This window comes from Bubalus bubalis, chromosome 3, assembly GCF_019923935.1.
Source record: "Bubalus bubalis isolate 160015118507 breed Murrah chromosome 3, NDDB_SH_1, whole genome shotgun sequence".
Classification (NCBI taxonomy): Eukaryota; Metazoa; Chordata; class Mammalia; order Artiodactyla; family Bovidae; genus Bubalus; species Bubalus bubalis.
The window spans coordinates 70,617,981-70,635,891 of NC_059159.1; the positions used below are offsets into that span (position 1 = coordinate 70,617,981).

Genomic DNA, 17,911 nt, shown 5'->3' on the forward strand with positions numbered 1-17,911 from the left:
CTGGTGGAGAAAAAGCAGAGTCCAGAGGGAGAAAGAGCAGTCAAGCCAGTAATCTCGCTCCCTAGTGAAAAATGAGTACTGAAGATTGGGTTCTTAAAGGTACAAAATTGGTAACAAATACATAAAAGCAGAAATTAAAGATCTAGAGTAGAGTTTGGAATTTCAAAAATACAATGTTAAAGAAAAGAAGGAGGAAAAGAAAGAGAAAAAAAAAACAAACAAAAACAAAGTCACAAAAATTATAAAGAAAATATAGGTACAAAATTGATAACAAATACCAAAAAGCTAAAATTAAAAATCTAGAGTAGAGTTTGGAATTTCAAAAATGCAATGTTAAAGAAAAGAAGAAAAAAAAAAGTCAAAAAAATTATAAAAAAATATATATATGAAGTTTTAAAAAAAATAGGGTCTTTTTTTTTTTTTTTTTTTTTTGCTAAGTAATAGTAGGTTATAAAAGTGAAAATTAAAGGAATAATAGAGGACTTAAAATTCTTTGAAAAATTTAAAAAAAAAGGAAAGAATGATCATAAAAATAGTAAAAATATATCTAGGACTTTCTCTAGTTTTGTTGTGGGTATTGTGGGTTCAGTTCATTTTCAGCTAGTCGGACCAAGGAACTATATTTCTCAAGATCTATAGGCCCCTTCCTATGTAGTTGGTACTAACCACAGGGTTTTAATCTATTGCCTGTAGCTTCCAAGGCAGTTCCCTCTGTTATAGATTCTTCTGTTTGCTGGTTTCTTCAGTGTCTGGTTTCCACCCTGACACAAAGGGGACGGTGGAGGACACTTTTTTTTTTTTTTTTTTTAGGCTCACTTGTTCAGTCGCGCTGTGGGGAGGGAGGGACGCGGCAAACAAATAACACTGGCACGTGCTCGCAGTGCCTCGGCCACACTGGGTCTGCCCCCGCTCACGGCACGTGTAGCCTCCCTGCCCACATTGCTCAGGCTCTAGGCTGCTCCACCAGGAACCATCCGTGGCTGGCCCTGGGCTGCTTGCACCTCCCAGGTCCAAGCCGCTCAGGTTCAGGCTCTCGGGTAGTCCTCAGAGGCGTAGACTCGGTTGGGCCTGCGTTTTGTGCCCTTCCCAGGTCTGAGCAGCTCAGGTGATGAGGTGTTCGGTGAGTGCAATTGCTGCGACCTATCGCCTCCCCACAGCTCAGTTATCTAGGTGTACGACCGGCACACCTTCTCAGGCGCATGTTGACCGTCCAGACCCCCAAGAAGTTTTAGTTAGCAAAGAAGCCTGCTTACAGTTTTATAGATAATGTCTCTCTGGGGCTGCGAATGCCCCCTTCCGGCTCTGGCTGCCTGTCACCGGAGGGGGATGGTCTGTAGCCGGCTATCTCTGTTCAGTCCTTTGTTCCCTGCGTGGGCCTGGCGGTGTCTTAGGTTAGGGCTGGCTTTTCGCGTGGTAGATGTCCCACAGTCTGTTTTGCTAGCCCAAATTATTTCACTCAGATAGCGCTCGGGGCATTCAGGCCAGATCCTTACTCTAAGCGATGCAGCCCGCGCTGTTCCTCCCTGCCCAGCCCCCGCTTGCTATCGGCGTGTGCAGGCGTCTATGCTGCTTCTCCGCTGGGGGAGTTACTGAAGGGCTTGTAATCTGCGGTTTTTAATTGTTTATTTATTTTTCCTCCTTGTTATGTTGCCCTCTGTGCTTCCAAGGCTTGGCACAGATTTGGCAGTGAGAAGGTTTCCTGGTGTTTGGAAACTTCTGTCTTTTTAAGACTCCCTTCCCGGGACGGAACTCCGTCCCTCCCTCTTTTGTCTCTTTTTTTGTCTTTTATATTTTTTCCTACCTCCTTTCGAAGACTTGGGTTGCTTTTCTGGGTGCCTGATGTCCTCTGCTGACATTCAGAAGTTGTTTTGTGGAATTACCCGGCGTTTAAATGTTGTTTTGATGAATTTGTGGGGGAGAAAGTGTTCTCCCCGTCCTACTCCTCCGCCATCTTAGCTCCTCCTCCCTCATCAGTATCTTTTTGGATTTATCTCTTATGGTAATGGAAAAAAAAAAAAAGTAAACAAATGGGACCTAGTGAAACTTGGAAGTTTTTGCACAGTAAAGGAAACCATGAACAAGATGAAAAGACAGCCCTCAGAGCAGGAGAAAGTATTTGCAAATGCAGCTCAATATAAAAAAAAAAAATAAACAACCCAATCAAAAAATGGGCACAAGACCTAAACAGCTCTTTCTCCAAAGAAGACACACAGATGGCCAACCAACACACGAAAAGATACTCGACATCACTAGTTATCAGAGAAATGCAAATCCAAACTACAGTGAGATATTACCCCTTACCTATCAGAATGGCCATCATGTATAACCGATGATGAAGATGTGGAGAAAAGGAAACCCTCCTGCACTGTTGCTGGAAATAAAAACTGGTACACCTGCTATGGAGAACAACGTGAAGGTTCCTTAAAAAAGTAAAAAACACTACCATATGACCCAGCAATCCCACTACTGGGCACATACCCTGAGAAAACCATAATTCAAGATATGTACCCCAATGTTCACTGCGCACAGTGACAGTCACCAGCCACTTAGATGTCCATTGACAGATGAATGGATAAAGACGTTGTGATACATACATATATATATGTACACAATGGAATATCAGTCATTAAAAGGAATGACTTTGAGTCAGCTGAAACAAGGTGGATGAACCTTGAGCCTGTTATATGGAAACAGAAAACAACTGCAGTATGTTAATGTATATATGTGGCATCTAGAAAAACAGCACTGATGAACTAAGTTGCAGGGCAGGAATAGACACATAGATGGTCTTGTGGATACAGAGGAGGAAATGAATCAAGAGAGCAGCACTGACATATACACACCACCATGTGCAAAAACAGCTGATGGGAAGCTGCCACATAACACAGGGAGCCAAGCCTACGCTCTGTGATACACGCTCTGTGACAGCCTAGAGGGGTGGGATGCTAGGCGAGAGAGCCTCAGGAGGGAGGGGATGTATATACATACTTACGCCTGATTTGTGTTGTTGTACAGCAGAAACCAACACAATATTGTAAAGCAATTATTCTCCAATTTAAAAAAATTAAGTTAAAAAAAGAATGAATGTGCAAATAAACAAATAAAACTACCATCTTAAAAAAGAAAAGAAAATGTGAGTTGTCTTTATAACAACAGGCTCTCTAGAGTTTATAACTCACAGCAAAAGTTATCTAGTTAGGGCCTTCTGAATATAGCCTCCAAATAAAAATAGGACAAGCTGAAAAAAAAAAAAGTGGTACATAGATACAATGGAATATTCCTCAGCTATAAAAAGGAATGAAACTGGCTCCCTGGACACTAAGAGGAGAATGAGGGTAGCATGAACTGGGGGATTGGGACTGACACATACACACTATTGACACTATGTAGAAAACAGGTGCCTAATGAGAACCTACTGTACGGCCCAGGGAACCTTACTCAGCGCTCTATGGCGACGTAAACGGGAAGGCTGCCCAGAAAAGGGGATGCGTGTACAGGAACAGCTGACGCACTTTGCTGTACAGTGGAGACTAACACAATGTTGTAGAGAACCTATACTCCAATAAAAATTATTTAAAAATAAGAACACAAAATGCATCTCTGTACACAGCCTATATTTCAATTTTACTTTTTCTTTTTTTAGCTGCATCAACAGCTTGCAGAACCTCAGTTCTCTGATCAGGGATTGAACCCAGGCCCTCAGCAGTGAAAGCCTGGAATCTTAACTACTAGGCTACCAGGGATCTCCCTTGCTTTTTTCCTTTATTTCATTCTGACATTCTCTGTGTTTTAATTGGGATGTTAAGCTCAGTAATACTAAATATAGATATTGCTGGATTTTAGTCTAGCATTTATTTTGTTTGCCCCTTCATTTTTTTTATTGCTATTTCTTCTTTCCCACTTTCTTTTGAATTACTTTTTAGAACTGCATTTTAATATATTAACTTTAAATCATATCTCTTAACATTTTTAAGTGATTGCTCAGACCACCTTTCCTGCCTCCTGAGAAATCTGTATATAAGTCAAGAAACAACAGAACTGGACACGGAACAAAAGAGTGGTTCCAAATTGGGAAAGGGGTATGTCAAGGCTATATACTGTCACCCTGTTTATTTAACTTATATGCAGAATACATCATGCAAAATGCCAGGCTGGATGAAGCACAAGCTGGAATGAAGATTGCCAGGAGAAATATCAATAACCTCAGATATGCAGATGACACCACCCTTATGACATAAAGCGAAGAAGAACTAAAGTGCCTCTTGATGAAAGTGAAAAGAGGAGAGTGAAAAAGCTGGCTTAAAAAACTCAACATTCAAAAAACAAAGATCATGGCATCCAGTCCCATCATTTCATGGCAAATAGGTGGGGAAATAATGGAAAGAGTGACAGACTTTATTTTCTTGGGCTCCAAAATCACTGTAGATGGTGACTGCCGCCATGAAATTAAACAACACTTGACCCTTGGAAGAAAAGCTATGACCAACCTAGATAGCATATTAAAAAGCAGGGACATTACTTTGCCAAAAAAGGTCCGTCTAGTCAAAGCTTTGGTTTTTCCAGTAGTCATGTATGGATGTGAGAGTTGGACCATAAAGAAAGCTGAGAACCAGAATTGATGCTCTTGAACTGTGAGAAGACTCTTGAGAGTTCATTGGACTGCAAGGAGATCCAACCAGTCAATCCTAAAGGAAATAAACCCTGAATATTCACCGGAAGGACTGATGCTGAAGCTGAAACTCCAATACTTTGGCCACCTGATGCGAAGAGCCGACTCACTAGAAAAGACCCTGATGCTGGGAAAGACTGAAGGTAGGAGGAGAAGGGAATGACAGAGGATGAGATGGTTGGATCGCATCACACACTTGATGGACACGAGTTTGAGCAAGCTCCGGGAGTTGGTGATGGACAGGGAAGCCTGGCGTGCTGCAGTCCATAGAGTCGCAAACAGTCGGACACGACTGAGCCAATGAACTGAACTGACTCTATGATTGCTTTTACTGAACTGAAGTGACAAGGACAATCGTTCTCAACTAGGGGTGATTTTGCCTCCAGCGAACATTTGTTAATGAGTGGAGACAATTGGGGGTTGGAGAAGACCACTGCTGACATCTAGTGGTAGACCAGGGATACTGCCAAACACCCTACAATGCACAGGACAGGTCTCACAACAAAGAATTATGCAGCCCAAAGGTCAACAGTGCCAAGGTTGAGAAACTGCTCCAGGGATTATAATATATACTGTTAACTTAAACATTAGCCCATGTTACATAACATGTAAAAACTCTGAAACTGTATAGGTCTGTGTATCCATTCAGAGAGACAGGCATACCAAACCACCTGACCTACCTCTTGAGAAACCTGTATGAAGGTCAGGAAGCAACAGTTAGAACTGGACATGGAACAACAGACTGGTTCCAAATAGGAAAAGGAGTACGTCAAGGCTGTATATTGTCACCCTGCTTATTTAACTTATATGTAGAATACATCATGAGAAACGCTGAGCTAGAAGAAGCACAAGCTGGAATCAAGATTGCCAGGAGAAATATCAGTAACCTCAGATATGCAGATGACACCACCCTTATGGCAGAAAGTGAAGAGAAACTACAGAGCCTCTTGATGAAAGTGAAAGAGGAGAGTGAAAAAGTTGGCTTAAAGCTCAACATTCAGAAAATGAAGATCACGGCATCTGGTCCCATCACTTCATGGCAGATAGATGGGGAAACAGTGCAAACAGTAGCTGACTGTATTTTTCTGGGCTCCAAAATCACTGCAGATGGTGACGGCAGCCATGAAATTAAAAGATGCTTACTCCTTGGAAGGAAAGTTATGACCAACCTAGACAGCATATTCAAAAGCAGAGACATTATTTTGCCAACAAAGGTCCGTCTAGTCAAGGCTATGGTTTTCCCAGTGGTCATGTATGGATGTGAGAGTTGGACTATAAAGAAAGCTGAGCGCCGAAGGATTGATGCTTTTGAACTGTGGTGTTGGAGAAGACTCTTGAGAGTCCCTTGGACTGCAAGGAGATCCAACCAGTCCATCCTAAAGGAGATCAGTCCTAGGTGTTCATTGGAAGGACTGATGTTGAAGCTGTAGCTCCAATACTTTGGCCACCTGATGTGAAGAGCTGACTCATTGGAAAAGACCCTGATGCTGGGAAAGATTGAGGGCAGGAGGAGAAGGGGAAGACAGAGGATGAGATGATTGGATGGCATCATCGACTTGATGGACATGGGTCTGGGTGGACTCCGGGAGTTGGTGATGGACAGGGAGGCCTGGCGTCCTGCGTTTCATGGGGTCGCAAAGAGTCAGACACGACTGATCCGTTCAGCCACTCCACATCCATTTTTAATGACATCGTTTCCGTGTAACATGTCTACACACACCATAAACACCACAAAGGCAATGCTATAGTTTTTGTTTTAGTCATACATATTTTAAAGACATTAAAAAGAAAAAATAGCTTGTTATATTTAATTATACCATTTCCAATATTCTTCAATTATTTTGAATATTTAGGTTTCCCTCTGGTATTATTTCCCTTTAGTCTGAATAACTTCTTTTAACATTTCTTATAGGGAAGGTCTCTTAGTGACAAGTTCTTAGTTTCTTTTTATCTGAAAATGTTTTCTCACCTTCTTCCTTGTGAGATATTTTCACCAGATAGAGAATTCAGGGTTGACAGGCTTTTCACCTTTTAGCACTTTTTAATAAAAGTTTTGTTGGGACTTCCATGGTGGTCCAGTGGTTAAGAATCTGCCCTGTGATGATGGAGGGGTCAAGGGTTTGATCCCTGGTCAGGGAAGAAGCTGCAGAGCAACTAAGCTGGACCACTGTAACTACTCAGCCCACACTTTTGGAGTCCATGTGCCACACCTAGAGAGCCCGTGGCCCACAGCAAAAGACTGCACACGGTGCAATAAAGGTCCCGTGTGCCACAGCCAAGAGCCGACACAGCTAAATACGCTCCTTAAAAATAAATAAAATTTAGAATATAAAAGTTTTATTATGTAGTCTCCATAAATTCTGATGAACAGTCCATGGTCATCTGAATTATCTCTGTATGTAATGTGTTGTTATCAACTGGCAACTTTCAAGATCTTCATTTGACCATTGCTCTTTGACAATTTGACTATCATGTGCCTAGCCTGATTTTTCTCCTACTCATCCTGTTTGGGGCTTGCTACACTTTTTGAACTTATAAAATTGACCAAATTTTTAGCTTCTGAACATGATTTCTTTAAATGTTTTTCCTACCTATTGTCTATTCTCTCTTGGGTCTGTAATTACACACACGCTAGCCATTTTGCTCCACAGGTTTCTGAGGCTCTTTTTTCCATAATTTCCCATCTCCTTTATTTCTCCAAATAATTTCTATCGCTGTAGCTTCAATTGCACTGATTCTGTCCTGTCATCTCCTCTCTGCTATTTAACCAGGTGAACATTTTATTTCAGATATATATTTTCAAAAAATGCTGAGGGTTCATTTGACTCTTTTTAGCATTTCTATTTCTCTGTTAAGATTTCCTGTCTTGTCTCTCATTCGAAACATATTTACCTTTATGGAAAATCAAGCAATTTAAACAGCTGCTCTAAAGACCTTGAATGATCAAACATTTCAACATCTGAGGCATCTTGGGACTGGTACTTGTTGACTCTTTTTTTGATAGACTCTTTCTCGAGAATGGGTCCTAATATGAGTCATAATATCCAACTTTGGATTATATGCTATATTCACTGTGAATTTTATGTTGCAGAAAATCTGCATTCCATTAAACACCTTTGAAGAGTGTTTTACAAGGAATTAGCTTCTTCAGACAAACCACAAACTTCGTAACATCTGAAATGCACGGCAACTTAGATCTTAGTTCTGACTGCCCCCGGTCTGCCCCAAGCAATGGTTCAGGAGTCAGCCAGAGATTCAGGATTCCATACAGGATCAAGGTTCCCCTCTTGCGGCTCTCTGGTTCCTCCCACCAGCGAGAAAGTGGGCTTTCCATTAGAACATTAGCTGTCCGGCACCATCAATGCCGGTAACTGTGCGGACTTCAGGACAAAGCCCCGAAAAAGGAAATTTACTCTGCCGTTCACTTCCTCTAAGTTTTTCCTCCCCTCCCTCTAAAATACGCTGCTTTCTGTTCACTCACCAGAGCTTCAAGTTTTTCTGCTTTATTCATAGTTTGTCACTGACATCTGCAGGAGATCTTGTCAGACAGGGGCTACTCAACCATTACCTTATCATCATCTTTTTTGTATATAATTTCTAAAGTGGTAGACTGGGGAAGCACAGATATATACTGTATATGTGCATTTCAGCAAAGTATCTGAAATAGTATTTTATTATATCCTAGAATAAAAGTATGTTAAGGGGAGGAACTCTTACATTTGTCATTTGTCCAACACTTTGATTTTATAGACATGGAAACAAAGTCCCAGAAAGTCAAGCAGTTAACATTAATATCTGGGATGCAATGTAAATAATTTGAGAGATAGTTTGAACACTCGGTCTTCTCAATACCACAGATCTCTCTTGAATATAACAGAGAAGCAGGGACTGGCTAATACTATTCATAAAGTTTTTTAGACGATCAAAAAACCTTCCTTAAGGAATACTGATGAAGTGATATGTGTCTACCTGATGGAGGATTCCAGTGATATAAAGACTTATCATACCTTTGTCCTGTCCTGCACAAATGCACACATTCCTATATTTATTGACTTGACAAATACCTACTGCTTGCAAACCATGTACTAGGAATGCAGCAGGGAACAAGATGGCATGGTCCCCAGCCTCCTAAAGTTTGTATTCTAGCAGCTTGTATTCTAGCTCAGGAGACAATAAACAATGAAGAGAAGCTTTCACACTGGTGACCCCCTCCTACTTGAAACTCGCTCTTCCCTTGGCTTTTTCCTCCACTCTTCCTTACACAGTTAGTCCTTGGCCCCTACTGACATTAGATGTTTTCCCTCAGTAATCTCAACTTCTGCCTATGACTCTCACAATGTACACAATGTATACACTGATGACTCTCAAATTTTCATTTTTAACAGAAATCTCTCAAGCTCTAAACTATCTCTTATACATATTCAATGATGTGCACCACACAGGCCCTTCGAATTTGCCGTCTTCAAAACTGAATTCCACTCACTCCCTGTCGCGCACATTTCTCTGTCTTTCCCATCTCAGTAGTCAACCTAGACGCCTCTGCCTGTTTTACCTCTCATGTCCAATGAGTGGGTCGCCAACTCCTTTTAATTCCACTTCCTGAAACTTTCTGCACTACAACCCCTCTGTTACTGATCCAATCATTACTTCAGTAGCCTCCTAAGCAGTTTCCCAGCATTTTGCATCAGAATTGCTTAACTCTAACATAAATCTAATAATGTCATTTCCTCCGTGCCTTCATGAGTAATTTAATTCTGAAAGAGGCCAATGCAACTTTGGGCTACCTTAAAGTATCATCAATAGCTCCAATCTACACTAAATGTTATGAGTGCTATCTTTTATGAGAATCAGTGACAAACTGAAGGTCTTGCCGAGAAAAGCAATCAAGACAGGGCGTGGCCCTGAGTTCAGTGGTATGAGAAAAGGCTAAAGTAAATACTCATATTTAATCTATAGAAAAGAAAACTTAGTGGGGACATAAAACTTAATTTGAAGAACTATTTACTGTAGAGGAATAAGACAACCTGAGTACCACAGGCCACGTCAGAAACACAGGGTCTGAGTGCAGGGATGTCAGCTCAGTACCAGGACGGTGATACTGACTGGGACGCTGTGTGATGCTGCAAATCCTCTCGCACTAGAGACTCAGCAAGCAGGAGCCGGACAAGCACATCATGGATGCTGTCAGCACACAGGACTTCTGAACACAACAGGAGACTGATCGAACGCTGGCTTGCTGAACGTAGACTTAGAGTGATTCACTTATGGCACCTAACCACAAGAGGAATAATTTACACTGATATTTTTTGGATAACCAGGAAAATCATCCAGACATCTCCCTTCTTGATCAAATTCGGACTGCTGTTTTCCACCTAGGAAGTTCCTACGGATTCCCCTAAGGTAGCCATCAGGTAGTAGTCAATTGATATGAAAGAAAAGCAGCATGCATTTGAGAATGTTTACTATGTAGTTTTTAATGCTATAAAGACCTTGAAAATAAATGTAAATACAGGTGGCACAAGCTATATAAAAACACTCTATATGCAAGAATATAAAATTCCCCTTCCTTTTTCACTTTGCTGCTATGGACGTCTTTGTTCTTTAAATTTCATGGCACCTGGTCCCTACTTCTTGATTTCTCAGGACCCATTTACAGAGGTATAGTAGAAAAAGTTAAAAAAAAATTTTTTTTTGCAGACCAAAAGCATCTACTTATTGGACAACTCTAGGTTCTTTCTTAATGAGATACAGCCATTTCTTTTTTGAGGTATCTGTATATTCTGGCCAGCCAAGAGTGAAGGGGAAGGCACACTCAATGCAAGACACAAATGTTCTCTGTTGGTTCAATCAAAAAACCTTTGTAAGTAGAATCCCACTCAGGGATTGGTTCAAGATGGCACAGTAAGAGGATACGCACTCAGCTCCTCCTGAGAGAGCACTGAAATCACAGTTACTGAACAACCATCAAGAGGAGAACACTGGAATCCACCAAAACAGATACCCCATGTCCAAAGACAAAGGAGAAGTACACCGGTCTTAGTAACCCAAATCATGAAATCACAAAAACTATCCCACAGAAAGAAATCGATATACATGGTTTTCTAATGTTCTTCGGGGTACAGATGAGTTCAACAGACTTCTGGGGGGATGGCTCAGAACCTAATTACTATATATAAAACTGCTTCTATGGAACACTTTTAAAACACCCCCAAATTAAAACAGGTCAGGACTATCTTTATGAAGATCTTAATGCTTTATCAGCAAATCTACTAGAAAGAAAATTACTTAAGCTGTAGCACTGAGAACAATTATGCAAATCTTTGAATGGCAGAGGCTGCAGCACTAATAGCTGCTTCTTTTACTTGTCAAAAGGAAGCGATCGGTTTCACCAGTAAAGTGCTGTGTTATTTCTCATTACCCATTAATTCTCTCAAGTGCTGTGTTATTTCTCATTACCCATTAATTCTCTCAAAAGTTACTCACCTCTGAAGAGTAGAGTTCAAACTCTTGCTCAGGGAGGAAAGAATGCCAGCCATCTTCTATCACTTCAAACATGGGCCGGTAAAAGAAAGGATACATCAGAGTGATGGAGTCCAGGGTAGATAACGCCTAGGGGACAAAAGAAGTAAAGAAAGAAAAAAGAAATGCGTCACAATTCCAAACATTTTCTAATTGCCAAATTGACATTCATCAAATATGGCCTAAAATGATGGACACCTAATACATTTCTCTAACATTATATTTATCACTAGATACAATTATACCTTATTTTCAGCCTCTAACACGGTGTCTGGCATATAACACTCAACTAGCATTTGCTGAATGAACAAAAGAACAAAACAATGTGCACACCTATTCTAGAAGAACAATGGAAAAAACTTCTTCTTGAGACCATGTAATAAGGCCTAATGAAATGGTCCAAATATTTCTGGGGATTAGAGAACAGGCTGCAGTTAATCAGTAAGGCCTTGGCTCAAAATCCAGTTATTAACTACATATGTAAGTTACTTAAAAATCAGAGTTTCTGAGCAATTGTAAAAAAAGCTTAGTAGGCAAACAGTCAGACTGCTGGACTCAAATTCCAGATGCCAGCGCCAACGGTGGTATTACATGATGCGGCCACTCCGGGCCTCAGCTGTCAATGGAGGAAATAACTTCAAAGGGCAACGCCTAGGGCTGTTGAGGCATTAAGAGGTGTGCAGCAGGGCTAGGATAGTACCGGACACATAGCAAGCTCTAATTTCGGCTACTGTATGCTCCACGTAGCCTCCATCAACGTGAAACTCCCTCCATTCCTGGAGTGAGCAGATGCCCTCACACATTCATGCTACGCTAACCACTCTCAAACCGGCGCAGTAACTCCGTGGTCCCAAAGTGAGCCTACAGGCCATCTGAAGTACAAGGCCAAGGAATCCTGACTAAGTGAGGAGCTGAGAGATGGAACCTGTCTGATGGAACCTGTCACCTGGCAGTTTCATCCTTCTGACAGGGGAGTTTTAGAAAGCATTTCTATGGCTAGAAAAACAAAGGCACCAAAATCAATTAGCACAATTCAAACTGCTGTAATTTTGGAAACATTCAGCTGGAGGGGCGCTAGGGGCCCAACATCATGCTAACATCCCCAAGCTCTCAGAGTAAAGCTACCTCCTTCTAAGTCACAGAAAGATCAGGTCAGTAGAACTTTATTTAATTTTTAAATTTTTTATTTTACTACTTAAAAAATATTCTTTGCAGTATTAAAAAATTTTTTCAGCTTTACTGTGGTATAAATTGATAAATAAAATGTAAAATATTTCTAACGTACAATGTGATGATTTGATACACAAACACAGTGTAAAAGAGTTCCCCCCTTGAGTTAATTAACACATCCATCACCTCAGTATTTACCCTCTGTTGTTGCTTTTGAGAACATTTAAGTTCTACTCTCTTGGCAAATTTCAGTTACATAATACAGTGCTATCAACTATAGTCTATGTTATACATTAAATTCTCAGGTCTGTAACTTTGACCAGCCTCTCCCTATTTCACCCACCCCTAGCCCCGGGAAACCACTTTTCTACTCCCTGTTTCTATGTGTTTCCCTTTTCTGTTTTTGAGATTCCATATATAAGTGATATCATGCAATATCTGTCTGTCTCTGCCTGGCTTGTTTCACTCAGCACAACGCCCTCCAGTCTCATCCACTGTTTGTTCAGGCCATTCTTCATGCAGCTGTTTCCACTGGCAGGACTGCTTTCCTTTTGATGGCTGAATACTATTCCATTGTGTGTGTGTACATGTGTGCACGCATTGTGTGTATAATCTTTATTCATCCATCCATCAACAGACACTTAGGTTTTTATATTCTTTGAATATTATGAATAATGCTGCAATGAACATGGGAGTACAGATATCTCTTTAAAACAATCATTTTGTTTCCTTCAGTTATACACTGAGAAGTGGGATTGCTGGATCAATGAAAGATCCTTTTTTAATTTATTGAGGAACCTCCATACTATTTTAATAGTGACTGGTACAATCATTATTTTAAATCCATGTTCACAAACCTTCCAGCAGGCAATAAGCACTCAGACTTGTCATGATTACATTTCATGTAGCTAGAGACAGAACTTTTCCTTTAAACACATTAATGCTCAAAGAAATAAAGTCATTTCAACCCTAAAGACAACCGAAACTACACAGAAAAAAATGGTTCATCAGACTTCCTACCTATAATTTAGAAAACTGAGCACTTGCCAGTTATTCTTCCAATGGGATTCTACTTAGGGTAGCAGATTTTGAGTATATGAATTTTGATAACAAAGAATAGCTCAACTATGCTTTATAAGAATTCACTTATTACTACCAAATTATATCAAGCTGTATGGAGGGACAGAGGAAAACGGGACGCCAGGACAAGGCTAGAGGCCAAGTACACGGTGTGCATGCACTCTGCTGGGAAAACAATCAACAGAGCATTCACTTTCTAAGGTCAAATCACAAGAGTGGCTCAGCATTTGTGGCTTCTTCTCAGCCATAAGGGCTTCTCCGTAGTCAGTCAGTTTCTACCGAGTTTTACATAATATTTAATATGTATAGCTAAATAAGCAACTGTTCAGTGTCAAATGCTAACAAAGCTAAATGCCATCAGAGTTGGGTAATAGGCTTTTTTGCCCTGTTTCTTCACCACAGGCAATTTCACTAACATCCACCGGCTATCTTACAAGTTATAAAAGGGATAAGAAAAAAAAAAATGTGCATGGGTCAGTGAAAATCCAACCCCACAACTGAAAAAAAAATAACATGCTCAACTGAAGTGGGTGAGCGGCATTACTTGGCCTAAAGAGCAAGACAGCATTTCCCTTCAACAGCCTAGAACGTACAGTGTGATTCTCACTCATGTCAACAAATACAGCCAAGTCAACATTCCTATGTTATTTCCAATGATGAATATGTAACACAAAGAGTTCAGCTTATCTTCTTGTTTTCATAAGAAAAATTTAGCAAAAGCAGAAAGAAAAATACTACATGCCATTTTCTCAGTATCATAACAGTTCTTCTATTTCTGTTTTTTTGTTTAAAAGCCAAAGGAAATCCTAGTTACAGGTTTAAGCCTTTCTGCCTCCTTTTAATAGTTAAGCCAATAGCATTTATTCTGCACACAAAGCCCATATTAGGCACTCAAAGAAAGAAGGAAAAAAACCCTCAATATGTCTCTATAATTATCTAGAAAATACTATAAACGTAAAGTTAACTGCTATAATTTAGTGGTAATGAAGTAAAATAAAGCAATTTTAAAAATGAGTATATACCAAAAGAGTTGGTTAAAGTGGGAAAGAAAATAGTGTGTCCCTTGGACTGCAAGGAGATCCAACCAGTCCATCCTAAAGGAGATCAGTCCTGGGTGTTCACTGGAAGGACTGATGCTGAAGCTGAAACTCCAATACTCTGGCCACCTCACGCGAAGAGTTGACTCACTGGAAAAGACTCTGATGCTGGGAAGGATTGGGGACAGGAGGGAAAGGGGATGACAGAGGATGAGATGGCTGGATGGCATCACTGACTCGATGGACATGAGTTTGAATGAACTCTGGGAGTTAGTGATGGACAGGGAGGCCTGGTGTGCTGCGATTCATGGGGTCGCAAAGAGTTGGACACGACTGAGCAACTGAACTGAACTGAACTGATTCAATTTAAACACTAAATTATCCAAGTAAAATTTCTATTATTTCTAATCTGGACATATGTTCACTATCATTTCTATAAATATAAAATGAACACATCCTATCTCAAGCAAACAGGATATACGGAAATTCAAATTTACTAAAAACAAACAAAAGACTACAATCATTAGTGATAATTGCTTTACAAAAGAAATAAGATTTTCAAAAAGTCTCAACATTTAGAAACACACAATGGAATATTATTCAGCCTTAAATGGGAAGGAAATCCTGTCACATGCTACAACATAGATGAACCCAGAAGAATAAGTAACATTAATAACTTCTCTAAGTCAATAAAATCTTTTTACATTCCTGTAACAATGATTCAGGGTAAGGCTTTGCCTTCAGTCTTCCAGATTTGAGTCACAGAACATGACTCAAATGATATTTATCTAAAAAAGAAACATAAGAGTTACAGTGAATCAGAAAATAAAGTTCCTTCTTTTATCACATTTTGTTTCCAAAACACTTACCTCAATGGAACTGGCTATATTCAAACATTCTTCCATTCCAGGAATATCCAACTGAATAATTCGAAAATCCTTACATTTTATGATGATGGTACCCAGTGGTCCCACAAATCTATAAAAAAATCATAAATTATGCTTAAGGACATATATACTCCCAACTCAAAGTATATGATTATTTCTTCAAAAAGACCTGGTTAGTCGTAATCACCAGCTATACAGGCAGACCTTGTTTTATTGTACTCACTTTATTGAGCTTCCCAGATGGTGTGTTTTTTAAAGATTGAATGTTTGTTGCAACTCTGTGTCCGGCAAGTCTGTTGGCACCATTTTTCTAATAGCATTTGCTCACTTCTCTCTGCATCACATTTTGGTAGTTGTTACATTATCCCAAGCCTTATTATGGTTGTTGCTATTTTGTTATACTTGTCACGGTGCTTTGTCATCAGTGATCTTTGACATTACTACTGTAACTGTTTTGCAGCACCAGTAACCATGCCCATATATGACAGCAAACTTAACTGATAAATAAATGTCCTCTGACTGCTTGACCAACTGGCTGTTTCCCCATCTCTCTCCCTTTCCTCAGGCCTCCCTATTTCCTTAAACACAACAATATTGAAATTAAGCCAATTAATAACTCTATAATGCCCTCTAAGAGCTCAAAGGAAAGGAAGAGTCACACATCTCACTTTTTTACATCAAAAGCTAAGAAAGATTAAGCTTAGTAAGGAAGCCATGTCAGTTGAAATAGGCCAAAAGTTAGGCCTCTTATTAGCCAAATAGTTAGCAAGTTGTGAATGCAAAGGAAAGTCCTTGAAGGAAATTAAAACTGCTACTCCAGTGAAAATAAGAATGATAAGAAAACAAAAAAAGCCTAAGTGCTGATAGAAAGTTTTAAGATCAGTCAGCCATAACATTACCTTAAGTCAAAGCCTAATCCAGAGTAAGGCCCTAACTCTAATTCTCTAAAGATGGAGACAGGAAAGAAACCTATGAGAGAAAAGTCTGAAGCAAGCAGAGGTTTGTTAATGAGATTTAAGGAAAGAAGTTGTCTCCATCACATAAAAGAAAGCAGCAAGTGCTGATGTAGAAGCAGCAGCAAGTTATCCAGATACAGTTAAGGTAATTCATGAAGGTGAAAACAGATTTTCAATGTAGACAAAACAGCCTAGGGCTTTCCTAGTGGCTCAGTGGTAAAGAATCCACCTGCCAATGCAGGAGACACGGGTTCGATACCTGGTCCAGGAAGATCCCACATGCTGTGAAGCAACTACGCCCATGCACCACAACCACTGACCCTGTGCTCTAGAGCCCGGGAGCCGCAACTACTGAAGCTCGTGCACCCTAGAGCCTGTGCTCCACGCAAGAGAGGTCAGCGCAACGAGAAGCCCACGCACGGCAGTGAAGAGAAGCCCCTGCTCGCCGCAGCTAGAGAAAAGCGCAGCCCAACAGGGAAGACCCAGCGCAGCCAAAAATAAATAAAACTTTTTTAAAAAGCAGCCTTATATTGGAAGAAGATGGCATCTAGGACTTCAACAGCTAGAAAGAAGTCAATGCCTGGCTTCCAAGATTTTAAGGGCAGATACACTCTCTTCTGAGGGGATAATGTGGGTGGTGAATTAAAGCTGATGCCAGTGCTCATTTACCATTTCCAAAGTCCAAGGGCCCTGAAAAATCATGTTAAATCTACTCTGCCTGTGCTCTATAAAAAGAACGACAAAGCCTGGATGACAGCACATCTGTTTATAACAGGGTTTACTGAGTATGTTAAGCTCTCTGTTGAGAGCCACCGTTCAGAAAGATTCTTTTCAAAACGCTACTACTCACTGACGAGGCACCTGGTCACCTCCTAGTGATGGAGACATACAATGACATGCACGTTGTTTTCATGCTGGTTAACACAATGCCCATTCTGGAGACTGTGGATCCGACTTGATTTTCAAATCTTATTACTTAAGAAATATATTTCATTAGACTATAGCTGCCATACATAGTGATTCTTCTAATGGAACTGGGCAAAGTAAACCGAAAACCTCTAGAAAGGATTCACCATTCTAGATGCCATTAAGAATATTTGTGCTTCACGGGAAGAGGTCAAAATATTAACATTAACAGGAGTTTGGAAGAAGTTGATTTTAAACCTGATGGATGCTGTTGAGGGGTTCAAGAGTTCAGTGGAGGAAGTCACTGCAGATGTGGTAGAAATAACAAGAGAAATAGAAGTAGCATGTGAAGATGTGAATGAACTGCTGTAGTCTCATGATAAAACTTTAATGGATAAGGACTTGAACCTAGTGTTTCTTGAAATGGAGTCTACCCCTGGTAAAGATTGTTGAAATGACAACAAGGAAATCTGAATATTACGTAAGCTTAGCTGATAAAGCAGCAAGGTTTGAGAAGCCTGATTCTAATTTTGAGGAACGTTCTACTGTGGGGAAAAATTCTATCAAACAGCACTGCACGCTTCAGACAGATTGTTCATGAAAGGAAAGAGTCAATCAATGTGGCAAACTTCACTCTTGTCTTATTTTAAGAAATTGTCAGAGCCACCTCAACCTTCAGTACCCACC

The 17,911-nt window shown here is 40.2% G+C and overlaps 1 protein-coding gene across 1 annotated transcript in view; it reads right to left on the minus strand.

The window, feature by feature from the left end:
* Positions 1 to 17,911, minus strand: part of MTMR9 (myotubularin related protein 9) — a 78,823-nt gene that overhangs the window by 34,763 nt on the left and 26,149 nt on the right. The window contains exons 2-3 of the mRNA XM_025281346.2: positions 15,345 to 15,453; positions 11,153 to 11,278 (exon numbers count right to left, since the gene is read on the minus strand). Of these exons, the coding sequence (XP_025137131.1) occupies positions 11,153 to 11,278; positions 15,345 to 15,453 (235 nt within the window). The remainder of the gene's footprint in view (positions 1 to 11,152; positions 11,279 to 15,344; positions 15,454 to 17,911) is intronic.